At 37.8% G+C, this 27,061-nt stretch overlaps 2 protein-coding genes across 3 annotated transcripts in view; one reads left to right on the forward strand and one right to left on the reverse strand.

The window, feature by feature from the left end:
* baiap2l2a (BAR/IMD domain containing adaptor protein 2 like 2a) overlaps positions 1-7,321 on the forward strand; it is a 27,679-nt gene extending 20,358 nt beyond the window's left edge. The window contains exons 12-14 of the mRNA XM_030142247.1: positions 1-65; positions 6,717-6,757; positions 7,243-7,321. The exon at positions 1-65 is cut by the window's left edge and continues 101 nt beyond it. Of these exons, the coding sequence (XP_029998107.1) occupies positions 1-65; positions 6,717-6,757; positions 7,243-7,321 (185 nt within the window). The remainder of the gene's footprint in view (positions 66-6,716; positions 6,758-7,242) is intronic.
* Positions 7,322-8,886: 1,565 nt separating this feature from the next.
* The window catches only part of pvalb6 (parvalbumin 6), a 78,842-nt gene continuing 60,667 nt past the window's right edge, over positions 8,887-27,061 (reverse strand). For both annotated transcript variants that reach the window (XM_030142156.1, XM_030142155.1), the window contains exons 2-5: positions 13,922-13,987; positions 12,960-13,092; positions 12,732-12,841; positions 8,887-9,633 (exon numbers count right to left, since the gene is read on the reverse strand). In XM_030142156.1, coding sequence (XP_029998016.1) covers positions 9,608-9,633; positions 12,732-12,841; positions 12,960-13,092; positions 13,922-13,982 — 330 coding nt within the window. In that variant the 5' untranslated portion in view covers positions 13,983-13,987 and the 3' untranslated portion in view covers positions 8,887-9,607. The remainder of the gene's footprint in view (positions 9,634-12,731; positions 12,842-12,959; positions 13,093-13,921; positions 13,988-27,061) is intronic.

The following is a 27,061-nucleotide window of genomic DNA, read 5'->3' on the forward strand; positions in this document are numbered from 1 at the left end:
CCCAATCGGCCCAACCGGCCCAAGTGGTCACTGACAAACGGCCAGAGTCCAGTTCAGAAAAAAAGGTAATGTTTCAGTCACTATCAGTCATGACAGTTTTCCTTCAGCTGCTCTTCATTCAAAAGTAGGGATACACCGATACCACTTTTTTCCAGAACGAGTACAAGTTCAAGTACATACGTTTCAGTACTTCCCAATACCGAGTACGGATATGAGTACTTAGTGATACCATTACAGTTCTTAGTTACTTTTGAAAATGTCCTTTATTGTCGTTGTCATTAGTCTGACTGTAACAGTGTGCTGCTACTGGCATTTAATGTGTTGGAATGAGCGTTTCTCAATCAATCCACAAGAGGGCGCCACTCTTAAATAACCATACTGGCTGAATACCATATAAGTTTTTTTAGAAGAAGAAGAAGAAGAAAGTCAGTAATAACAAACATGGAGATGACAGAAGTAACACTAATGTGGATACTAATGTTGATATTGATGAGGATAGTTATCATAAATATATCAGTAGTTTTTCACTAACTCACAGTCGCTCTTTTATGGAAGCAAATCTGTCTCATCAGATTTTGAATTTTAAAAGCCATTGAATTTGTAGCATTAAAATTTTTTGCACTGGAATTAAGTATCTGAATTTTTTTTTGCACTGAAATTAAGTGTCTGAATTTTTTGTCTCTTAATTTAACTATGTTCATAAATTTAGAATAAAAAAAAAAATGCAGATGCAAAAAATTCAAAAGCAAAAAATTCAGGTGCAAAAAATTCAGATCACACATCCGCACTGACCATCTTCCTGCATCGGTGTCACATGACCAACCTAATGTAATTCGATTGGCTGGCTATTGGTTTGACTTGAGATAGAAGCGATTGCTTAACCTTGGTGTCCCAGATGTGTGATCTGAATTTTTTGCGTCTGAATTTTTTGCTTCGGAATTTTTTGCATCTAAATTTTTTGCTTCGGAATATTTTGCATCAGAATTTTTTTATTCTAAATATATGAACATAGTTAAATTGAGAGACAAAAAAAAGTCAGATACTTAATTTCAGTGCAAAAAAATTCAGTGCTAGAAATTCAGTGGCTTTTATAATTCAAAATCTCATGAGACAGATTTACTTCCATACTCTTTGAAAAGATCCGCTACCTCGACGGTTCCCAGTGGTATTCTCCGTCTGGGTACGCATCCACGACCACCTGGAAAATGGACAGAAATGTGTATAGAATGTACACAGAGGACACACAGAACGCTCCATCCGTAACTGTCTGTGTCTTTAACGTTACTTGCAGTCACCATTACTTTTGTCACTGTTGTTTATTTTGAAAAATCTCCACACTGCTAACATTACTCCTTCACCACATACCTGCTGCACTATAAGGTGAATGTCACGCTGCCATAAGTGGTATCGACGTGGTTGTATCGGAGTACTTTTACGAGTACAAGTACAAGTACACACGCTCAATATCGGACTGATACCTGATACAGGTATCGGCATCGGTGCATCCCTAATTAAAAGAGTTCTGCAGTTTGTCTAAAAATGACTTATTATAAAGTCCTGAAGTCAGTCAATGTTTAAGTCTTTGCAATCAATAGATTTACAGGTAAATATCTCAGACGCAAAGAATGAAACATAAAAAACCAAGACTGCAGTTTAGTTAGGCTGTGTCAACTATGGAACTCATTACGTATTCAATATGAGACCCAGCAATGTTTGTCCTCTGTAGCAGACCAGAGTTTCACAGCTTTACTTAATTAAAAACTGCAAAGGACAATAAAAAAAAAAAAAAAAATATATATATATATATATATATATATATATATATACATATATATATATATATATATATATATATATAAAACAAAAAAATGTTGCATCATATTGTTTCCAGTCAAAAGACAAAACCTTTACTTTCCTGGGTCTCAGAGGGATATAAGAGTTTACAAAAAGAATAATGACATAATGATAATAGAAAGTATGTAAATAAAACATCCGTATATGCCAGTGTTTGATGAGTTTGACCCATCTGTCAGCAGGGTCACTGTGGCTCAGTGTTGTTCTCAATGACACCACATCCCTCCTTCTGGTGGATGCAAGGAGGAAGCTCCAGCTGCTGACAGAGGTTGTGTGTGTGACCCATGTGTGTTTCTTATATCCCAGACCTTTTGAACCTATTTAAAGTTTGCATAAATAGGTTTACTACTGTATGGAACCTTTCATGTTGTGTTGTGTGGTGATGTTGTGTGGTTTTTCTTTTTTTTGTCTTCGATGCTACTCAAGCAGAAAGTTGTTTGGATGGCATTAGTGTTTGTGTCAGAACATGCAGAGTTTAGGGGGGGGTGTCAACTTCTTTGGTTTTTACATCCCTGCTTCCGCTCAATGAATTTCCTCCTCGGGGGGGACAACCCAGCCAGCATGTCCATGTGGGCCCCAGGAGGGTTACATTTGGGCTGCATATAAGGGTCCCATTTGGGTTTGTCTGCAGTTTCCATGGTGACCCCATATGTGTTTGCCCATATAAGAATCAGAATGAGAACCAGAGATCTGAATATCTCATATTATTTATTCTCCACACTATTTATCCCACGATATTTATCTTTCATGTAATTTGCACTACTTCTCATGTTATTTGCACTACTTAAATTCTGTGTTTTATAAGTATCTTGGTTTGCAATACTTTTAATTTTTTAATGTAAATAACTGTGCCTTTTACTAATATTTGTTGTTATCTGTAAATTCTTGCACTGAACCTGAGAGCTTTGCCTCAATTTCTTTGTTCTTGGTCCTACGACAATAAAGAGATTCTGATTCTGATTTTGATATGGATAAACACATGTGGGGCCACCATGGAAACTGTGGACAAACCCACATGGGACCCTTGTATGGAGCCCAGTTGTAACCCTTCTGGGGTCCACATGGACATTCTGGCTGGGAACCAACCAATGTAAATAACAGACAAGTTGTGACAGTTTTCTTCCACCTATATCCTACATTACTGGCACTAACATTCACCTGAACCGAACTGTCGTCAGCCTCAGAATTCGCGAACATCGCCATGCACTGGGGTGCCATAAAGGGGGGGGGGGGTAAATGTGACAAATTCATGGGGCCCAGCATTTGTGGGGGCCCATAGAGCAGTGAAGGGGGTCCAGTGGATAGAGATTAGAAGCTGTGAAAATTTTGTGTAAAATCCACTGTATAAGAGAGGTATAGGTATATAATTGGACGCTGAAAGTAAAGTTTAACTCTTGTTTCACACCAGCCTTAGATATGTTAGTTATGGACCGCACCCCACGAATATACCTGCTGACCACACACCCCCAACTCCGAGAAAAAAACAAAAAAACATCCCCTCCTTTTTTTTTTTTTTTTGACAAATCGCACCCTGCTTATACTGTACAAAATCAATTGGAGCAAAGTGGTCAGTTAGTAGCAGGTTCTACTAACCATGCTAAAAATGACTTCAGTTATATGATCATCTGTGTCTCCACACCGTATTAGTCTAATTTCTTTGCGTAATCGGCCTGTACATAATGGAAAATGCTGTTTTCGGATACACAACCTGGACAAAAAAACAGTCCCACGCTCTGATATTTTGTTGGACTGCTTTCAGCTTTGATTATAAGCTCATGCATTGTCACAACATTCACGTATTTCCGTCCATAGTCACATCCCATTGACACGAAGCACCCTGACGCACCCACCACTCTGGAACAGGGTCGATCTGGACTCATCAGACCACATGACCTTTTCCCATTGAAACAGTCCAGTCTTTAAGCTCACTATCAAACCAAAGTTTCTTTCCCTTGCATACTCTTTGTACTTTGTGTGTGGAAATGTAGATTTTTTTCTGATTCGAATGTTAAAGTGATCTTTAAGCGCTATTTAAGATTCTTTTTTACCACATTCCTTCACCACCATCCTTCCAGGTTCTGATGATGTGTTGGACAGTTTTTAACCCAGTTTCAGTAGTTTCATGAATCTGCTTAGCTGTTGTCTCTACTTGATTTAGGCAGATACTTTGACCCTTTTAAAACATCTATACCACAGCTGACATGGTTGTTTAAGACAAGGGTTTCCAAAGGTGTGTGTGTGTGGGGGGGGGGTCACAGGATGTCAGCAGGGGGTTGTGAACTGATTTTCAGAAACGTCTTGATGTGATCCCTGAGGTGGTTACCACTGATTAATGGCAGTATTGTTGCAGCTGTACTTTGAAGGAAGGATATTGATATTGTGAGTTTCAAGGTGCATAGTAGGGCTGGGTGTATCGATCTAAATATTGATAGTATTGATACCAAGGTGAGTATCGATATCAGATCGATACTAGCGTGATGAGATTGATACTTTCGTTGCAGTTTCTCTCCTATACGTCCAGCAAATTATTTGAATTTCCTCACAGAGTTCATGTGAGCGCCGCTTCTGTCCAAGTCTGTCTGTGCAAACAGTGCACCTCTCTCTCTCTCTCTCTCTCTCTCTCTCTCTCTCTCTCTCTCTCTCTCTCTCTCTCTCTCTCTCTCTCTCTCTCTCTCTCTCTCTCTCTCTCTCTCTCTCTCTCTCTCTCTCTCTCTCTCTCTCTCTCTACTGCTCTCAGGCACACTTTGCCCCCCCCGCGCTCTGCTGGAGAGCAGAGAGTCAGAGAACTGAGAGCAACCCATGATGACGGAGAGAAAGAGCAGCGCTGTGTGGAGCTTATTCACTGCAGCTGACAGGGAAACTGCCACTTGTGATGTGTGCAATAAAGTCATTCACCACTGTGGTAACCCCACAAATTTAAGAAGGGAATTATTTCAGTATTTTTATATTGTTAAATTGTTTTATATAAAACATGTTTATTTGCCTAAAATCTTTGTCCTCTGTTTTATCATAAGCCTAGTTAACTAACTAAAGACTAAATCACAATATTATTCAATGATCATAAGATTTCAAGTAATATGTATCGTTATCAATATCGGTGAAACTAACCTTGTATTTATTAGGTATTAGGTCAATACCAAATTTCACAGTATCACCCATCCTTTGAGTTGGAAGTGTTTTTACTTTGTAAGAGAAAAGGTATCATTTAATTGTTATGATCAAGTGCCTTACAGTGACAAACAGGTAAACAATTGTTTGACCTAGAGGTTTGACTAATGGTGTCACATTAATAAAAATAAATATTAAAAGGTCAATAAACATTGTAAAACAGACACATTAACCTAAATAAACATTAATATAACTCCCCCCTTGAACCCCTGCACATAAAACAGAACACAATGAGCAAAATGTCAAGTACCCATGATGCAATGTGACAAATATGCCGCAGTATCGCTGCGTGACTCCTGTGCGCACGTTTTTTTTTATGTTTCAGTCACTTCAGGGATAGTGGGGGTCGCCAATCTGTGGCACTGTTATTTTGGGGGTAGCCAGTTTAAAAGTTTGGGAACCCCTGGTTTAAGAAATCAGAACCTACTCACTACATCAGTTATAATTATAGAACTTGTCTCCTACTGAAACATATTAATCCAGTGTTTTTCAACCTTGGAGTCACCTGAAATTCAAATGGAGTCACCTGAAATTTCTAGTAATTGATTAAAAAAAATAAAAAACTCACTAATAAAAAATAAATGGTAAGTTGAGAGAGACAATCACAATACAGAAAAGACATGACAAACTGTGAAGCTGAAACTGAAGCACTGTGGTACTGTTTATCTTTCCAATGTTCATTGTGGTCAGTTTCAGATGCTGCAGCTCTTTCATAATTCATAGTTTGAGTTCTTGTTTGCTCAGTATTAATTGTCAGCCTCGTAAATCCAAGCTGGACTGACTGTACATATCCTGACCAAGGAAAATAAAAGTCTCACTCAACCTGGCTTTTCTGCCTCCGTCCATAATAATATACATTATATAGCCTAAATGTCTTCTAAAATGAATGTTTATTTGCAACGTAGTATAGCAAACTCAGTTTTGAATGTCTGGGGTCGCCAGCAATTAGTGATATTAAAATGGGGTCACAAGCCAAAAAAGGTTGGGAACCACTGTAGTAATCAGTACAGCGCTCATCCAGTGAAAGGATCTTACCTGTTTTCTTTGGTAAATCCAGGTTTTTGTTTTGTTTTTGTTTTGTTTTTGGCCAGGCTGTGTATATTAGGACATAAAATTCCGAGTACACAAAGAACAGTAAACTGTACTAAACTGTGTCTGTGTAAGATTTGTGCATGCTCGCGTATTTATCTAAAGTTGGTGTTGGATTATGTTTAAGCTAACAGCAGCTGGTGTTAAACTTGCACTCTGCAGAAGAGCAGAGCTTAAGTCCACTAGGTATAAAGTTTGAGCTGTTTTCATAGATGGAAGCAACTAAGACCGTGTTAACACCAAACAAACTCCAACATGAACTTCAAGAACATGCAAATCTTACACACCAACATTTACCTTTGATATTGGTGCGCTGTAAGACACATTTTTCTCTACATGGTTTTGAAATTGCTCTGCTGCAGACCTTTACTTAAAAAATGTGATCTTGCAGTTACCAATACCATGAAGTGTATGTGTGTGTGTGTGTGTGGGGGGTGTCTTCCTGGCTCGGTTCATCGATGGGCATCTTGTGGGAGCGCCGAATAACACCAGACGAGCACAGGGTCAAGGGCCGGATCCTGCTGAGACTCCATTAGTGCATGTGTCTCATTTTCTTGCCTTGAATTGGCCCTCACTGACTCATACCTTTCTCATATTTTACACAGAGACCACAACCACACCAAGGACGACCGGAACTCTTCCCCAAGTAAGAATAATGTCATTTTAATGTGCTTTGAAAGCGCAGACGGGCTGTGCAGCGTTAAAACAGAGGCTACATGTATTCTCCTCTCAAGACACTAATGATATTTTTGAAGTATCATGAACCCATTAAATCAGAGAGCAACAGATGAGGGCAGTGATCTAAATGGCACAGAATCGCTTTCCTTCCATTAGAGTTTGAAGTGCAGTGTAGTACCAAAACCATTTCAGTTATGGCCGTTTGGGAATGATGGCCAACGCTCTCACTTCAGGTGAACAGTTTGCTAGATGATGCTTGTACAGTTTGGAATGCAGCGCTCATTTCTCTTGTCATAACCTCTACTGTTCCACTGAAATACATTATTGCTAGCCATAGCATTTTCTGATATTAGTTTTCACAACTGTCTTTTTGTTTTACTGTCTTCAACATGTATTTCCCCATTCTCTCTCCTATTCTTCATTCGTTTGTTTTTTTTTTTTTCTTTTTTCAAGGGGTACCAACCCGTTTGCTACAGTGAAGCTGAAACCCACATCCACCAATGACAGATCGGCTCCACGTTTAAGACGCTGACCCTTCCTCACAGCTTGTCTTTTTCATCCTTGACCCTGGAAACGCATTACAAATGCTTGTTTAGTGGAAAGCTCAGCGACTGATCCTTGACTACAGATTGCTAAGTCAACAAATGCTAATATTTTTGCCATGTCCCTGACAATTCTCTGCGCCATTATGTCCCATCTACATTCATGAACTGTATATAAAGTAGGAGTGGGAGGACATACATATGTGAATAAGGTGTCTTAGGTTTACACTAGGAATTCACTTGTGATCATGTAACAAAATATGTGCAATGATCTATAATCTCTAATGTTTGAGTCATTTCCTGCTCAGGTATGAAAGTTTGAAGCCATGTATTGTTTGTACTGTGGTCAAATCTATTGTCTTCTTCTTTGTTTTACATTTTTATTGTCATTGTATTGAATCAGTTTTTTTGCCTCTTGATGATCTCACATTTTAAGCCCCATTGCTGAATATTAATTGCATTACAAATGTACTTTGGCAAATGGCTTCTAGTAAATGATGATATAACCTCTGGCAGATAATGTAATTTTTGTAAAAATAGGATAAAAAAGTCTGAGGAAGAAATGTAATGAAAAATGCAAAGCCTTTGCATTCATACATAATGTAAAACCATTTTTATAGTATCATATTTTTACTTTTGGTAGTATGTATCATTAATTTTCAGATGGTGTATTTAAATGATGGCATAAAGTAGTATGAAATGTGATGTGAAATAAGAACTAACTGTTATTATGATGGTAATTTTATGCAATCAATGTAAAGTGTGTGTGCATCCTAAAAGCCAGGTTATTCATTATGTTTGGCAGGTTTTATAACTCTTTTACTGCTTTGGAGTTGTAGCTTTGTTAAATTCAATTAAAAGCAGATGCCACTTCTAATGGCTTCCATTTCTCTGTCTTAACCATCTCATGGGATATAAGTAGTGGGTTTGTCTGTGACGTTTACTGCTTCACAGTACCTATGCAATAGCTGCTAAATCTCAGATCTGTGTTTATTTGCTCAGGCAGTAAAATGGCCTACTAAAGACGATCAGAATTCCCGCATTGCCTGTTTGGGTCCTCCACCGGGGATACTTAACCCAAATTGAACCTCAGTGTGAATCCAATTCTGCTAATGGCTCGACAGCATGGTTCTTCTAAATTGGCACAGCTCTTCTGAATAAAGACTCCTTGGCAAGTGGAACGAAATAGCCTCTGCTTTTCTTTTTTTTTTTTGCATCTTCTTTGCATGCAGTTTCATTTATAATATCATAAGGACAGTAAGACAGAAAGCAAACACTTGCAGAGAGGCTCGTCACTTATCTGGGACTGCACTGAGTTTGTTTTCAAGCAGATGACATAGTCACTGCTAAAAAATGCAGATAAAAACAGATGACACTGATGAGTAAATTGACCTTAAGAATAAAGCTTTTTTAAAGAACGCTTGTTAGATCATTAGGATGATGTAAAAAAAAAAAAATGTTCAAGCCGTTCTGCTTGGCAGGGATAAAACTGGCACTGAAATGGAGGAAAAAACAGAAACAAGACATCAAAGAAAGACTCTTAGTCATATTCTCATGGATTTGTTTTCTTCATTTTATTTTATTCTTTCACAGCTTGACCTCTTTCTTCTTTTGGTATGTTTTACAACAGCTCATTACCAGAGGAGAAAGGGATGGATGGAGAGATGCATGTATATGGATGGAGGGATGGCGTGGGACAGACAGAAGGGAAGGCAGGAGGGGGGGGGCGATGTGGACAAAAGGGATGAGAAAAAATGAGAGGAATTACTGACTAAGAAGACCAAAGACATAATAAAGAGGGTAAAGTCAGACAAACAGAAGGAAATGAGGGTCTTTCCTTTAAGTTCAGTTGCCTTTTTATATATACTATATGCTTTAAAATGTGAGTTTTAATCCTGCAGGCATGTTTTATATCTATACATAAACAGAAACAAGAACAGTTTGTATAAAAAGGATCAAATAAATAGGGTGAAAATGGGAGCATAGAGGATGTGTGTGTGGGGGGGTGGAAGGTTAAAGGGTTTTGGGTGGAAACACCACAGCCTGCTTCCTGTAGTGCAACATCGCACGAAGTCAGAAGCACAGTGGAGGGGGGGTTTGGGTTTGGGTGGGGTGGTGGGTGGCGGTTGAGGAAGAGGAAGAGGAGTGTGTGTGGCAGGGGGCAGGTGCAGTCGGTCGGGGGGGGGGGGTTGAATTGTAGGCGCTGGGGAGGGAGGGGGGGGCAGCGGGTGTCAGGATGTGGTTAGGAGAGCTAGCCAGTCATGACTGGTGACTATTTATTCTTTCACAAGGGCAGCAAACTCTGCAAGAGAAGAACAAAAAAACAGAAGTTGTCAGGATGCTTGAGTTATTTTCTTTTTCTGTTTCAAGTCGTTGTACTTTTCTTTATGTTCCTTCTCTTGGATGTTTGACCTTCACCATGCAGAATTTTATGTTTGTGCACAGTTTGCTGCTGTCAGGCTGTTTCACATTTTATCTGCTGAGGGAGAAAAGTTTCTCAGTGCTCACCTTAAAACAGAATTTAAAGTGTGAGCATGTGTCTCTGACATCATAAATATTTGAAGGCCCAGTTTGGTCTGGTGCACAACGTTAACAACGTGATAAGGAGAATTTAGGCTCCAATATCAAGCAAATCCCACAAAAATAATCCAAAAATCAACTTTGATATATGTTCATTAGCAAAATAAAGTAATAACTCTCTTAAAAACTGCTGTTTGTCCACATACTGTAGATCAGGGGTGTCAAACGCATTTTAGTTCAGGGGCCACATTCAGCTAAATTTGATTTGAAGTGGGCCGAACCAGTGAAATAATACCATAATAATATACAAATAATGTCAACTCCAAACTTTTCTCTATGTTTTAGAGTGTATAAAAGTAGAATTACATTATGAAAATGTTTACATCTACAAAGTATCCTTTCAAACAATGTGAATAACATGAACAAACCGAGAAAAAAAAAAAAAAAAAAAAAAGTATATATATATATATATATATATATATATATATATATATATATATATATATAATTTTAATACTATTATGTTTTAGTTTATCATTTCCACATGTACATTTTAACTTACAGATCACAGTGGATCTACAAATACACAAACTATTTAGTAAAAGGTGGAATATTATTAAAACTAGAAGCACTCGGAGAGCGCAGACCTCCACCAAGGCTGATCAGTGCCCCCCCCCCCCCCCCGTGGGCCCCCCCACCCTCGATCACCACCAAAATTTAATCATTTCTTCCTTATCCCATTTCCAACAAACCCTGAAAATTTCATCCAAATCTGTCCATAACTTTTTGAGTTATGTTGCAGACTAACGGACAGACAAACAAACAGACAGACAGACAAACAAACAAACCCTGGCAAAAACATAACCTCCTTGGCGGAGGTAATTACATTTACTTCTCTGAAGACATTTCAGGTTGTTCATATTTGTTCAGGTTATTCAGATATTTTTGCAAAATAAAACTTTGTTTTAGTCTAAATACATGAAAACATTTACATACATTTATACATATATACATTTACAAAGAGAAAATTTTGGAGTTGTGAGTATTTATAGGTTATTAGAAGATTGAATTGGTCTGAATGTGGAACCTGAACTAAAATGATTGTTAATATCTTAGTGTAATTTTTGCATTTCACAAATCCATCCCAGGGGCCGGACTGGACCCTTTGGATTTGGCCCCCGGGCCGCATGTTTGACACCTGTGCTGTCGATGATCCAGTTCAGACACTGTGGGTTATTCAGACTGCACTATCAGTATTAAAGTATTGAAACTGCAGAGCTTGTTTTTTTTTTTTTTTTTTTTTTTTAATTGTAATTCCAGTGATCTGAAAGGATACAAGACTCCTGCATCTAATCCAGAGTTTGTACAATCACAGGTAGGGGGTTAAATATGTCACTGACTGCTGTAATCACCAATCACTGATCAGATTCTGTCACATGTGATCTGGATGTGGCTCTTCTGCTCTACTCTGTCTCAACATAGAAGCATGGAAAAGGAGCTTGACTTTTCCTTAATTGCATAAAATGGTATTAGTTCATCTGTATTTAGTCTTTTGATTTGGGCTGAGCTGCACTAGGAAGGTCTGCATGTTAATATTCCCCCTGAATTTGACTCCTGCAGCTTTAAAAAGGCAGCACCAATAAGCCTAACATGCAGAGATACTCATTTATATTTAGGTGCTTGTACTAAGTGTTAGTCAGTGGGTTAAGTCATAAGCTCTTTCTGGGTACTTATAAGGAACTCACTAACATTATTATCTATTAATAAGACAAAAAAGTAAAGGTTTAACAATGACTCACCGGATAAATGAGCACAGCTATAACTGTACTGTATGCAATTATAGACTCATAAAAGTTTAATTAATATTCTTGAGCAGTCTATAAACTGTTAACAAGTTTCTTTTAAGTGCTTATGGATTCAAATTTGGATCAAAGTTGCAGAAGCTGAAATCAGGAAGGAAAAATTTTACAGAATTAGCAAATGCACTCCTTCTGTCTGCAGTTCTCTCCTCTAGATCCAGATCCAAAGACTAAATATAGATACAGATGACCTCAAATCATTGTGGGAAGGTGAAGCTACTTTTTTAAACACCTGTGTCAAGACATGGAGTCACTTGGTTACATCTGACAGAATCTGATCAGCAATTGGCGAATACAGTTGTCAATCACATATTTAACCGTCCTACCTGGTGAGAAAATGTCACAGGGTAGATTTGAAAACACAGGGAAAGAATAGATGCCACAGTCTCATGTCCTCTCAGATCACTTCAGTTACAATATGCTGAAAGGGAATTAATGACATTTTTGGCTAATGACACTGCAGCTTTATCCATATTGATCCCTATGGGAAATGTATTTCTCCTTCAGTTCACAAAGATAAAGAATGAATATTAAAAAATTAAAAAATAAAATTAAAATAAACATACAGTTAATTAAATGCATTGTGTTTATTTTAGTCTAAAAATAAACATATTACATTAACATTTAGATATTAAGTCTGATTATGACATAATAATGTTAATAAACATCTATTACTTCCTGACTGAAGCTTTATCCAGTGTGTTACGTATTTCATGTGTTGGTCCAATTCAGCTACAGATAATGAATGAGAACAGGATTTTTTCACACTGATGTTACTATTTAAAAGCCACAATCCACTTATTAAACAAACAGCAGCTCTTAATCTACCTCCACATCTTTGTTCTTTATTAAACAGGTAAAAATTTTAAGTATGGATATGTGCCAATCAGTGAAAATCAAAGTTTATATTGAGTGAAAGTATTTGAGTTTCTTTCCATATTTGCGTGTGTGTGTGTATGTGTGTGTGTGTTTGCATGACCTCATGACACTCCCACTAATGGAATTTAAAGTCGGTGTTTACCATCCACTCCAATCTTGCCGTCTCCATCCTTGTCGGCTGCTTTTAAAAATGCTTTGGTTTCTTTGTCTGTCAGGTCTCTGCCATCTTTGGCGAAGCCCTTCAGGACGAATCTGCCAGAGACAGAAAACCAGCATGGATGTGTGTGTGCATGTGTGTGTGTGTGTGTGTCACAGATTGCTCATGTTTTGTTTGCAGTTGTTATTTGTGTGTAAATATTTGTCGTCTCACTTGAGCTCCTCCTCCTCTATGAAGCCGCTGTTGTCGGCGTCCAGCACCGTGAAGACCTTCTTCACTTCATCTGAGGACTTGGCCTTCAGACCCACCATCTCGAAAAACTTCTTATGGTCAAAGGAGTCAGCAACTGAACATACAAACATACACACATGGAAAAGGCATGTAGACCCCATGACACCAAGCATGAGGATGGAAGTATTTTTATACTCTATCTGGGTGATGGACGCCAAAGGCAATAATTTAATTGTAATGAGTGGGCCTTTTAGTGGCGTGACCGTTGGAGAACATGTGTTAATGTGTTAAGAACATGTGTTTGCCAGAGGATCCATCAGTTCTAGGTCATAGAAACTGGAGCTGATAACTAACCCAGATCATTCACATGCTACATCCTGAAAATCCAACAACTTTCAGATGAATCATACTGATTCTTCTGAATCCCGTCACCCTTCCTCCTCCCACTGGGTCCTGGCCTCTTTTGTTAAGGTGGAGGTCTGTCAGTTAGGAATCCCAGATTCCCCTGTGCATGGTTTCAGTCCCCCTAATGTGGACAGAGGAAGGGTTGTTGGGAACCGGCTCAAAGGACAAGTTGTTCGAAAAATTATTTGAAACAAAAGACAGAGCTGCTGGATTCTTGTATCAAAAAGCATTTACTTGCAGCAAATGACCGACAGCAGGTGCAGTAGCTGACTGACTCTCTTAAAGGACTGTAGTTTCTTATACAGAATAGAAATTTGTCACACCGAACAGTAATCATAACAGTATTTGCATGTGTGTGTGTCGTTAATGTTGTGTGGTTTACAGAAACAATCCCTGCTCTGGGCTCAGGCACTTCTCTGGACAGATGATGATGTTCTCACAACAATGAGGAGTCATTATAAACATAAGGCATGTACATAGAAAGAGTCTAACCCACTGTTCATGTTGTATTTTTCCATCATGTGCTTAGAGTGTTTTACCTGCAAATGCATCTAGAGCTTTCTTGATGTCATCATTGTTGAGGATGCTGCTCATTGCCATCTTGGCTATAGAAAAAGAGAGATGAATGGAGAAGAAGAAGAAGGAGAAGGAGATAGGAGGAGGAAGAGACAAGGGAGGAAGAGAAGGACACAGAGGGGACAAGGTTAAAAACAAGGTCACCAGAGAGCAGAGAGAGAACTCTGAGACATTCTCGTATTACACTAGTGACACTTTAGAAATGGAGCAGGAAACCAGGACATGTGAGAAGGAGGTGATGAGTGACAGAATGAATTAGTGCCAGTCAAGGAGGAGTGACAAAGCAAGAGGCGGAAAGATCGTAGGGCGCAAGAAGACGACGACTGCAGCCGGGTGGTGCTGAGAGAAGTGAAGCGAAACAACACCACACTCACAGAAATGGTTACAGGAACGATACTGCAAAGTGCAGATAGGTATAATCTCAGCATTACTTGTCACTGGTGGGGAAACTACTTTTCTTAGTGAATGCTGATTGCTTTGAAGGTGGCTAGGGTGAACTCTGGATATATAAAACAAACACATCCCAACTTCTGTAACATTTTTGGCTCAAGCAATAAAAGTGTTTTCCTTACAGTTAAAAATATACAGCAGTTTGGTTTAAATATGACTCTATTTACTTTTCATCACATCTTTGTCGACTTTTAAATATGTCCACACATCGTTCTAAGAACATCTGTCTGTCCATCTGTCGGTTGGTCCTTAGTAAGTAACACCTGATATCCCAGGAACGCCTTGACAGAATTTCTCTAAATTTAGCACAAACTCAGACTTGAGGATGAGCTGACAAGATTATGGCGCCCAAAGTTCAGAGGTCAAGGTCAATGCAAACTCATAAAACATGTTTTTGGTTATAATTCTTATGCAGCGTTAATGGTTTGGTTTTGGTTCTTCTTCTGTGTCAAACTAAGCTCAAGTATCTCTTCCCTCTGCCTAAACTAAACCATAACAAGTAGTGATGCTGTTGTGATTTTAGGGATTAAACACCATATTTGCTTTGTAATTTCGCAGATATGGAGTCTGAGACCAAAAGAAAAAATCAGGAAGCTGTACTGTCTTCTTGGGCTTTACTTAACCCTATAACGCCAAATGTATCATATTTGATACATGAGTTTTGAAGCCCTCTACCTGATCAGTGTGATATTTTTTTTCTTGAAAAACATAGATACATGCAAAACATGGATAATCCACCAGGGGGGAGGAATTCATTCACCAGAGGCCTTTCCAGTGACACTACAAGACTGTCATTAATGAGGAAGGAGGCAGAACTTTGCCAATTTTGAAAAGGAATGACCAATTTGTGTTTTTGTCATTCAAAAATTATAATATTTGAGCATTGAGACCTGATGTATCAAATATGATACAAAACTGAAATTCATACATGGAAAATTATATATATATATATATATATATATATATATATATATATATATATATGTGTGTAAAAAAAAAAAATATATATATATATATATATATATATATATGTGTGTGTGTGTGTGTGTGTGTGTGTGTGTGTGTGTGTGTATGGGTGTGAAAAAATGGTGTTGTTCAGAAGGACCAATAAAGGGCTCTATTTTCCAAGAACTGGAATTTTCTGTCAATGATTTAATGGTTCAGGCTTTACAGGGTTAATCCACATATTAGAAACTGAAATCTTGATATTAAAATGAAATGTTGACCATCTTTGTAGAAACATAAAGTGACAATATTTTGTTGGGAAAGGAGCCTTATTGTGAGTTTGTGAGCTCTGGAGATGCCCCTGTTTGACTGTATTGGGAGACAGATAATTGAAGAAAAGATAAAAATAACAGGAGAAGGTTTAAAGCAGGACAGAGCAAGCAGCATGGTGTCCATAATGGCAGTGTCCGAGTTCTGTTATTAGATAAAAGCAGGGCACGAGGCCAGAGGGTGAGTCAGCAGGGCTTTAACAGAACATCTGAGTCTGCCTCTGAAATACCACAGGAGAATTCAGTTTGTCATCCCAGTCCAGACTGAGAATCTTCTTGTACCTCACGCTATGAAAGGTGAACCCAGCACTTAACAGCGCCTCGGCTTTTTGCTCCGTGTGTGCAACTGAACCTGATCGCTGCTTATGAAGTTGTCACCTTCGGCCGACTTTGACTGATGCCCTCCTCCACTCTGTTGCTATTGCAAGCGCACACATACAGCATGTACAGTGTGTGTGAGCACAAAGGTCAATAAATACACAGAGAATATCAAAGCGACGACTGGAGGAGAAACAGGGAGAGAGGAGAGCGGCGGCGTTGAGAAGGAGTGACTGACATGTGGATTAGAGAACGCAGCGCTCTGATTTCAATTTACTCGTGGTCTGGAAAACCTTAGCGGGGAGTTCCTCGAGACATAATTTCAAGTTGACTTTAAAGGAGTGATATTTTGTTTTTTTTTTAATGGAATTATGCATTTTAAAACATTTCCCTGTGGTCTACACAAACTGTAAATGCTAAACATGGGTCTGAATTCTTCATTAATTGAACTACACAGGTCCATCTTCAACCCTTTTTCTGAGAAATGACATTGGAAAGGTTGTTTTGAGCGCTGGCCCTTTAAATGCAAATGAGCCACTTCACACACCCACCCCCTCCAGGCTGTTACTGTGCTGCTCTGTCCCGTTCAACCAACAACTGAACATTTTAGGTAATCAGCTCGAAGTTTGGACACATTTTCTGCTGCTGATAAACAGTTATGGTGTACTCCGAGAAATGTTTGTCGGAAGTCTTGACCTGAAATGTACAAATGTTGTGACGTAACTAGTTATAGACGCAACAAAATAAGAAGGAATTGAAACAGGTTGTAGAAATCCACTTGATTTTTGCCAAAATGAATATAAAGATAGCTTTGCAGCACCTGGAGGGTTCCAATTCAAACTTTATGAACTATTAGGGTCCAAATACACAAATAAATGAACCAAAGACTAATAAAAGTGGGTTTAGCAAAATATGACCCCTTGAAGACAAATGACATGCAAACAAATCGCACCTTTGCCAAAGCGAACACACTAACATACACACACTTCTGACTCCGCAACCCACATGAGGAACTGTCTCACTTAAAGGTTCAGTGTGTACGAATTAGTGACATCTATTGGTGAAGTAGTAAACTGAATACCCACAGCTATCACCACACTTAACTGGAAACAGTAATAACTCTGGTGTTCTTCCTGTACAATTACTTCAATGTATCCTCATGTCGTCACTTCCAAAAATGTGCAAAAACGCTGTGTAATGTGAATGTTGTGCAATAAGTCATGCAATAATCTCCTTTGCAATAACAACACAATATCTGTTCAATATTTATTCAAAAATGAATGCTCTATTTTAGTAGACTTGAGTTTATAGATATACATACTGTTAATATTATGTCTATTCATATTTTGTCTATTTTTATTCTACTTTTAGGTCTATTTTACTTTTTGTAAAATTTTATTTTCAATTTTCTTATCTCATTTTCAGTTGTTGCAATTCTATATTTGCCCTATTCCTAATCTCTGAAATATTGTTGTTTTTTTATTAATATTGTTGCACTGACTGAGGTAGCGCTCCTGATTTCATTATACACACAATGACAAATGCTAAATATTCTATTCTATTCTATTCTATTCTATTCTATTCTATTCTATTCTATTCTATTCTATTCTATTCTATTCCCCTTGCCTCACCCTCCCCTATGGCAGCTGCAGCAAATGTGAAACATGTTAGAGCCAGTGTTGATTATTGTGTGTAACTTGGTAAAATTTCTTGAAATAAAATTTTCTGTTGTCTAAAAATAAGTTCTTGTATCTCACTGAAAAGTTACTCTTTAGGTGATGATACTTTGACTAGAAATGAGAAAAATACACTTGGTAAGATCTACATTTTTGCAGTGTAGTACAAATGCAAGGCCTGTATGTTGTGTGTTGTTGTCTAATGTCAATGAAGAAAATTAGTAGAATTAACGTTCACTATTTTGCATATGAAACACTCCTCCTCTTGACTCCGTTTACAAGCTGTAGAAAATAACAATCCATCATAGCAGATTTTGGATGATCATAGGTGTTTACCTCCCGTACAGTAGTTAAATATATGACACATCTCCAGTTCTACTTCCCATAAACAACATGGCAGCTCCCATATCCATGATGTTCTGGCATCAGGTCATACATGTTCACATTTAATCTTTTGATTTGGACACAGAAGAGAAAGCTGCAGGATGAAGGAGGTGTGCATTTTCATTTTCTGGTGATTTCCCTCTATGATTTCTGCCTCCTACAGTTTTAAGAAGATACTAACTCAGATGACAGATGTGCACAGTCACGGTGGATATCACGTATCATAAAACAGAAAAAAGGTAGTAAAAGAACATAAAGTCTGGTGTCTGTTGCTGTAGATACATGAACTCCATGGACCGGAACCAACTCTGTCTTTGGGTTCATGGTTCATTCTAAAGTAACTAAAACATTGTAGCTTTAAGTTGCAGTTGCATTTTACAGTTGATTTTAAAATTCTTCTATTTGCTTTTAAATGTTTGAATAGCCTTTCCCCCTCCTACCTGTCTGACCTGATCCACCCCTACCCCCCCCCCATGCTCTCAGGTCAGCAGATCAGCTGCAACTTGTGGTTCCAAAAACTAAAAAGAAGCTTCGTGGGGACCATGCCTTTTCTGTTGTCGCCCCAAAGTTGTGGAACCAGTTGCCCTTAGTTGTTAGACAGGCTCAGTCTCTACCTGTCTTTAAATCACGTCTAAAAATGCACTTTTTCTCATTGGCTTTTAATCAATGAGTGACATGTCTGTTTTTTTTATGCTGTTTTTATCAGATTTTAATTTGTCTTTGTTTTTATGATGGTTGTATTTTGTTGTTCTCAGCCCGCTTTACACCTTGTGTTATCACTAGTTTAACTTACTTATTTACTTATTTAATCCCTTGTTTTATGTTTGGTGTACGGCACTTTGGCCAGCTGTAAAGTTCTTAAAGTGCATCATAAATGAAGTTGGTATGGTATGGTATTATACAGCAGTAAAAATATAATCAAATATTATGTATATATCCTTTTCTGCAATTACATTGAGCCAAATCTTTATACCAAACCTTTAACCCTATAAAGCCTGAACCATTAAATCATTGACAGAAAATTCCAGTTCATTGAAAGTGGAGCCTGTATTTGTTCTTCTGAACAACCAAAACCAATTTTTTTTTTTTTTCAAATATCAATTTCCATGTATGAGTTTCAATTTTGTATCATATTTATTACATCGGTCTCAATGCTCAAATATTATTATTTTTGAACAAACAAAAACATAAAATAACACAAACATGTCTAACAAATTGGTAATTCCTTTTCAAAATTACCAGAGTTCTGCCTCCTTCCTCATTAATGACAGTCTTGTAGCGTCACTGGAAAGGCCTCTGGTGAATGAACTCCTCCCCCTGGTGGATTATCTGTGTATTGCATGTATCTAATTGTATACATCAGGTTTTCAAGACAAAAAATATCACACTGATCATGTAGAGGGCTTCAAAACTCATGTATCAAATATGATGTGTTTGGTGTTATAGGGTTAAAGGGGTTTCTTTGCTCCATCCACAGTGGGATGGACAGACATTATCCTGCTTTTACAGTTAAAGAAAAGAAGAAACACTGCAGACTTCAGAGCTGCTGCTGGAGACACAAACACTTTATACAATGTAATTTACAAATGGATGTACGTACTCCTTATGGGCTGTAAACTGACTTTGACACTTAACATTGGCAGTCCTCTGTAAACGGACATAGACATATGGAAGAATTGAAACGCCTGTGAGGAAGGTCACATTGTAACAGCATCATCTTTAGAGCATCATCATCACTGTGCTCCCTATATTCAGAACATAATGCTGAGCTGGACAGTATCATCCCTCTGTCCTTCTCAGTGTTAGAAATACTGTACATTGACCTGTGTTACAAATCATCCCTGCTATACAATTTTGCTGCATCATGCCTTAGGACATTCACTTGTAATGCTAACACTGTTCGACCCTGGCTCTATAAATATCGTATAATGTGAATATTTTGGACTCCATAATATATTTAATACTAACATTTCTAAGTGTATATGAATGCTGCAGTATTTTAACCACTTTTCAACCACAGAAAGTCAGTTCATATTCAAGTATTTACAGTTTTATGCTTAGGTTTATCCTTTTAACATTCACTTTTAATAGGTCCCTAACCCTAAAAAAGAGCTAGTCTTAGGTTTACAACAGAAGAAGTTTAAGGCCAAACTACATGGACCAGACTCTAGTTTCCGTGTTCAACCTGGAACAAAAACACAGTCCAAATTATATCAGTTTAAAGATGGTTCAAATATAACCTTCACCCCATAATTGGTCGCTGGTGACCTGATGAAAAGAAAATGTCCCAGTTCTTGGTTTAATACATAAAGATTCCTTGGGGCTGTCAAAATTCATGCGTTAACGCGGATTAATCCATCGTCATGATTTATGTGATCAAAAATATTAATGCAATTAATCCATCTGCAGCACAGAATGACTCTCAACGTCTCTGGCAATGCATTTTGGGCAGTTTGTCCAAGTAGAGTTACTGTTGCACATGCGCAAATGGGCAGTTGATGCGGTAGTGACAGGCAGTAGAACCAACCCATAAAATGGAAGACACCAAACAACATGTTGGCGCTCTGGATGGAAATATGAGGACAAAAAAAAACCCAAGACGGAACAGTTATTTCAAGTTGTTTTGTTGAAACTATTGAAGGTGTTTAATAAACACGTTGAGTGCATATATATTCCCTTCTTTCTTGAGTCTGTTTGCCCATATAAAATGAAACGCGATGGGTTATGGGTTAAAAATTGTGATTAATCTGATTAAAAATGTTTATTGTTTGACAGCACTAAGATTAACTAAAAAAAAAAAAAAACCACTTACTTTAACACACTTACTTACTTGAAATATGTATGTAGTAATATTTAAACCAAGCCAGTATCTTTTCCTAAACCTAACCAAAGGATGCAAACTGTAGGTGGAAAAGTGTAACCTATAAATCCACCATCCACCAAAACCACATCATACGCAATTAGAGAAGCAAAAAAAGTAGTGGATGTGTCAAATTAAAAAGACTTTATATGTCTGTGTTTTGCTGAAAAGTAATATGAAAACATTTTGCTGTTGTTTGGCTTTGTCAATATAAGACAGTTATTAGTGTGATGAAAACACTTACAGAACACAGGTCTGAGAGTGGGAATACATTATGTAATCAAATATGATGCATTTGAAATGATTCATAATGGAAAAATAATTAGAAGATAGTGAACATGCAGTTGAGTTGGAAAATGGCATTCATTAAGTCTTGGTGGTTGTTTTGAATCAAAACCAGCTACAGACAAATGTGCAGGTGTTTCTGGTGCCCAGAGTTTGAAGTAGTCCATAAACCATTGGTGTCACATTCAGCTTCAGTGATGTATGAGCTTCTGGGAAGGCATGGTGTTATCTACTTCAGTAACATAGTCCTGCACATACAGATCGATACTGAACTGTGCTTAACTTGTGTGGCCACACGTTCAATCTTTTATCATTATAAAGGAACAACCTCCTTCTCTGACCTTTTGAACAAAGGTGTCTGTGGGGAAAAGAAACAATTTGCTGTGAAATGAGCAGGATAAGATTGATTTATCCAGATATCTCAGTCAGTATGCTGCCAGTGGAACCGTATAAACTAACTGGCATTGATTTATTCAAAGGAAGCATAAGGACCATTAGTGGCTGTGCTGACCTCCAGTGCATCTTGTGGAATTTTGTAGATATGCACTTTCAGCAGAATTTCCCAGTAATACGTTCACGTCACACATTTTCCCACTAAAATTAACTTTGATTACTGTAGATCATGCTACATTAGAAGTCAAAAGCCGAATAATGATATTTCATTTATTAGGACTTTTGTCAGAGCACTGAAAATTAACTTTTCACACTTAACTTTACATTCAATAAATGGTTGTTTTGGTAAATGACTTTCAAACTCTTTTACAGGAGTTTTGGATTGGTTTTCTGGCTTAAACATTTACACAGAAGCTGTTGGAGACTGATCTACAAACTGGAAGATACTTATAACTAATTGAACTACAGCTCATTCCTGCAGAAGGTGATGTTTCACTGCTTTGTACTGCATCCACAGTACTGTCCATATGGGTACAGCTCTCTGTTTGGTTCTGCAAATCTCAAGATGACATAACAGCAGTAAAATATTATATTAGATTACAATGAACATGTCTTTAATTACTACTATGGTCTAAAGGGGCTATGTTTCTCATTGTGATACAAATGTTATTCCATGCTTTTACCAGCAATAATTTTGCCAGCATGTAGTCTTTTCTCTTTCAAAGGTCCAGTTTCAAAGGTCTAATTGCAGAAATGAATACAATATTCATAATCCTGTTTTCATTAGTGTATTACCATGCATACGTTTTAAAAAAGTGGTGCACTAATGTTGTTTTGCAATAACTGTTTTATGTCTACAGAGGGATCAATTTAACTCCATCATGTTGCATTGTCATGTTTCTGCAACAGACCTCATCTTCATGTTTCCGTTTAATAGCAGGTAGCATCTAGCGTTAGGCCCTGTCCATACGACGACAGTTTCAGTCTTATCTGCAAAAGTATTGTATCAGATAGGCCTTTCGTCCACACAGAACTGGTGTTTTCAGTCACTGAAAACCAGTGTTGGGCACATCACTTTAAAAAGTAATTAGTTATAGTTACTAGTTTCTTTCCCAAAAAAGTAATTAATTTAGTAATGGAATTACTCCTTCATAAATGTAATTAGTTACCAGGGAAAGTAATTATTGCGTTGCTTTTTTGAAAAACCTTCAAATATGTAAAAGGAAACTGATTTTTGAGGGTGTTTCACGAGCTAGTTGCATAGAGTAGAACAGCAGACAGGTACTTCATACCATGACTGTGGTGAGTCTGGGGTCCACCAGGGCCTGGCTGGGGTCCACCAGGGCTCGGCTTTTCCACCACATAAGTGCATATCTGCATTCATAGGAAGAAGATGCTCCTCCAGTTAATCCCACTTTGCCACCTTATTCAGTTGCTCCTTTCTGATTCAGCGGTAAATGTCTTCAGTTCAATCAGTCGGACTCTCACTGATAACTCCTCCCCCTAAATTAGCTGCGTTCAAGTGAATGTGCTGTGGACAGCTCAAACTCGGACATATCATTAGTCGTTCAGGTGAAGACAGTCTGGACAACTCAATCTCATGGTGCACACAGGTGAAGCATGAAGGCAGTGTGGGCAATTTGAATATGAGAACGACTCATAAACAAGGGGCTCGCAATGAATTGGTTCTTATCGTTCACTGAAAAGAGCCGTTCAAAAGACTCAACTCGTCCGCAAACGTCACACCTCTCTTGCCTGGCTGAGCGAGCCAGGACGGATAACAGCTGTTAGATATCAGTGCATAGTAACACACCACATTTCACTGCCGGTAACAGTAACAGCGTTGTAACGTTTCAAATAGTAATTTATTAGATTACCCTTTACTGGAAAACAATAACGGCGTTAGTAACGCTGCTATTTTTAACGCCATTATTCCCAACACTGTTGAAAACACAACTTTTTGAAACTGGGTCCCAGAGTGGATAAATTTGAAATCTCCGGTTTCAAGTCTTCGTCTGTACGACCAAACTGTAACTTTTCTAAAACGATGATGTCATAGCTCCACCTCTAAACTTTCACCCCGGAAGCAAGACGCCACTTCACAACAACACCAATGGTGGACTACTGCGGAGTGCTCGTACTACAACAGCTGTTGAGCTTATTGGAAAAACTAAATCAAAATCTTCAACTGCTCTTGCATTACAATGAGCAACAAACAACCATAGTTAACAATATTCACTACGTGCCCTTGGATCTAGTGCGGAGAGGGGCAATGACAAGGGCAACCAGGAGGAAATACTGGATCAGACCAGTTAGAACCAAGTAAGCTTTATGCACATGCTCCACATTTTCTCCGTTTTTTGAGAGAGCATTACAACGCCACATACAGGCCTGGCATTTGTACTATACTGCAAAAATCTAAATCTTACCTAGTGTATTTTTCTCATTTCTTGTCAAAATATCTCATCACACTTAATATAAGACATAATCACCTAAAGAGTAACTTTTCAGTGAGATATAAGAACTCATTTTTAGACAATAGATCTTGAAAATGTTATTTCAAGAAATTTTACCAAGATCATTTTCACTTAATCCATCAGCAGATTTTTTTTTTTGCTCATTCAAAAATTTTTTTTTTTTTTGCATTATTCAGGCAAAAAAATCTGCCAATGGAACAAGTGAAAATTATCTTGGTAAGATTTCTTGAAATCTTGAATTGTCAAGATCCATTGTCTAAAAATCAGTTCTTATATCTCACTTACATGTGACTCTTTAGGTGATTATGTCTTATTTTAAGTGTTATGAGATATTTTGACCAGAAATGAGAAAAATACACTTGTTAGGATTTAGATTTTTGCAGTGTACATGGTTTTCAGTCCTTTTCAGTGGTTTCTTGTGGAAGCTTATATTTCCTGAAATGATTCCATGTTTACTGAGCGCTTTTTTGAAAATGACAAGAAAAAAGATCGGATAGAAAAAGGTGCGGTTTCATATAGACATGGCCTTTTATTAGTGTGCATAAAGGACTTTTATGAAACCACTTGAGTCGACAGTGTCTGGGGTTTTAGTTGGCTGTCATCTTCAATTCCACCACTAAATATCACACACCGACTACAACATGTGACACAAGCATCAGACTCACAAATGTTCTGCTACTTTTACAACCTAAAATGAAATGTGTACCCTCATTTAATTTCATGCCATATGTTTATTTATTTAGTTATTTTTTAAATGGTGGATGAAAATGGACTTGTGCAGTGTTTCATGAGGTCTTTTGGCATCTGTGAGGTCTACCTGTGACCCCACTGAGGGTAAAGTAAAGGAGTCTGGGGTGTTTCTAGGTTGGAAGTGCCATGGCCCAGATGCCCACTGTAGGTGTGGGAAACCTAAGCACACTGACCGACTGCCAACTCCCCACTCTGCTGTAACAGCTGCATGAGTCTGTGAATATGTTTGTCCATACAAGTGTTTATATGTGTGTCAGAGGGTGCCAAGCTGGAGAGGGTGAGGAGGAGGAAGGATTAGAGAAGAATGTACTTGCATTTCAAGAAACTTGAGCTTCTTATGCTCTTTTGACTGGTGTGTCAATGTTTGTGGCAGAGACCGTACAGCAACAGAAAATGTAAGGATGTGTTGGTAACATAAAGAGGGGAGGAAATAATCTTTTCAACATCATTACATGCAGTTTGTGAACTGGAATTGAACTACAGAACACTACAGAAATAGGCTTTGAAGGTTGTGTGTTGAATTCATTTTTCTTTTATGCTGCTGTGTCCATGTACAGCAAAAGGGCAATAATAATATCAGTAATAATAACAGTGGGCTCTGTAAAATAATTGTTTTTTATGTGTTATCTCTATGCTCTTTGGGTTTAAGCAGAGGTCAGCTGTAACTTTAATTATGATCTATTTCAGAATGAGACACTAAATAAGAAAGGAAATTCGATATGTGTCTGCACACATTTAATGAACCAAACACCATCATTTAGCTCAGTGAGGTGAAGGGTGTAATTACACTCATCTAATACCATGTTTGGAGCAACCTTTGTAAGGTTTAATTACAAAATGTCTGCTTGTGCAAAAAACATGACACATATTGGGTGCACTACAGTAGTTTGATGAGTGGAAGGTATTGTTGGTTTTCAAACTACAACCACAAGGCCAGACAAACCTTTCATTTAATCATGGCCAGATGTGAAAATGAAATCAGTTTATCTGCTGAAAAGTTTCAAAGATTTTCAGGGACTTAGGAGGATCAAATGGCAAAATGGAATAGGATTTTCAGAAACATGTTTTCATTAGTGTAAAAAATGTTCCCTATAATAAAAAAACAAAACAAAAGGAAGCCATGTGATTTCTTTGTGCTGACCTAGCCAAGGGGCAGAAAAAATAATTTGGATGAATTATTTAACCCATAAAGACCCAAAAAGCCACTGGTGACCAAAAGCATCTACTGATGTAAAATGTTTAATACTTGATGATCCATTAATCCTATCAATACATGTAAATAATTGGTGTAAAATGCAGTTTGTCATCTTTTCATAGTCATCATATATGACCCATTTGGACGTTCAGAGGCTCATCTTCTACCACAGTGATTCACCAGTAAAACCCATGGTGTTGGATAAATGACAGTGGATGGACACACTCGGTTTATATTCAGATAAATATATATATTTTTATGTAAAAGTAACTTTTTCTTTTGTTTTCTCTGTTTTTGATATAACAACCCTCAACTTTAATCTAAGCTTTTATGAACATCTACATGATCAGTTACTTAACTATAGAAAAATACAAATTTACACTGAACCCCCCCCCACACACACACACACACACACACACACACAATATAGAGGATAATATAATAACAAATGGTGATATATTAAATATGTTAAATAGAGACATTCATTTGGGAACTGCCATGAAAGTAGCACGGGGTCTTCATGGGTTAATGTGCTGCCAGTTAAAAACAATATTCAATCCTATACGTCTAATTTAGTACATTAATCAATATAATCTGGCTACTTTCAACACTTTGTAGTTATAAATCACTTGTCTGAAGTGTTATTGTTGATTTCAGCCACTGCAGGTGTCTGTACTTTTTCAGCAAACTTACAAAGAAGACGATGTTTGCACTGTAAAAACTCTGTTGAATCAACTGTTTATCTCCAATGAAATTCTCGAGGGCTGTTATTTTGAAATAGTAAAGGAAGTGTGTAATGTGGAAAAAAGTGCATGCCGGTACTTTAGCTCAGAACACAATTCCACTTCTTTTTTTCCATTTTCTAGTGGATGGGCTCCAGCTTTAAGGAGCATTACTGTTGCTTACTACTGTACGTTTGAGAGTGGACCAGAGTTAAAATCCCCTTATCTCAAAGGCCCAGAACGAACAAAACAAACACCAGCTCTAATGAGGGACTTGGCCTTTTTTGCAGTTTGTGTGAGTGGTTTTATTCTGCGACTT

Source organism: Sphaeramia orbicularis, chromosome 8 (genome assembly GCF_902148855.1).
Source record: "Sphaeramia orbicularis chromosome 8, fSphaOr1.1, whole genome shotgun sequence".
NCBI classification, from domain to species: Eukaryota; Metazoa; Chordata; class Actinopteri; order Kurtiformes; family Apogonidae; genus Sphaeramia; species Sphaeramia orbicularis.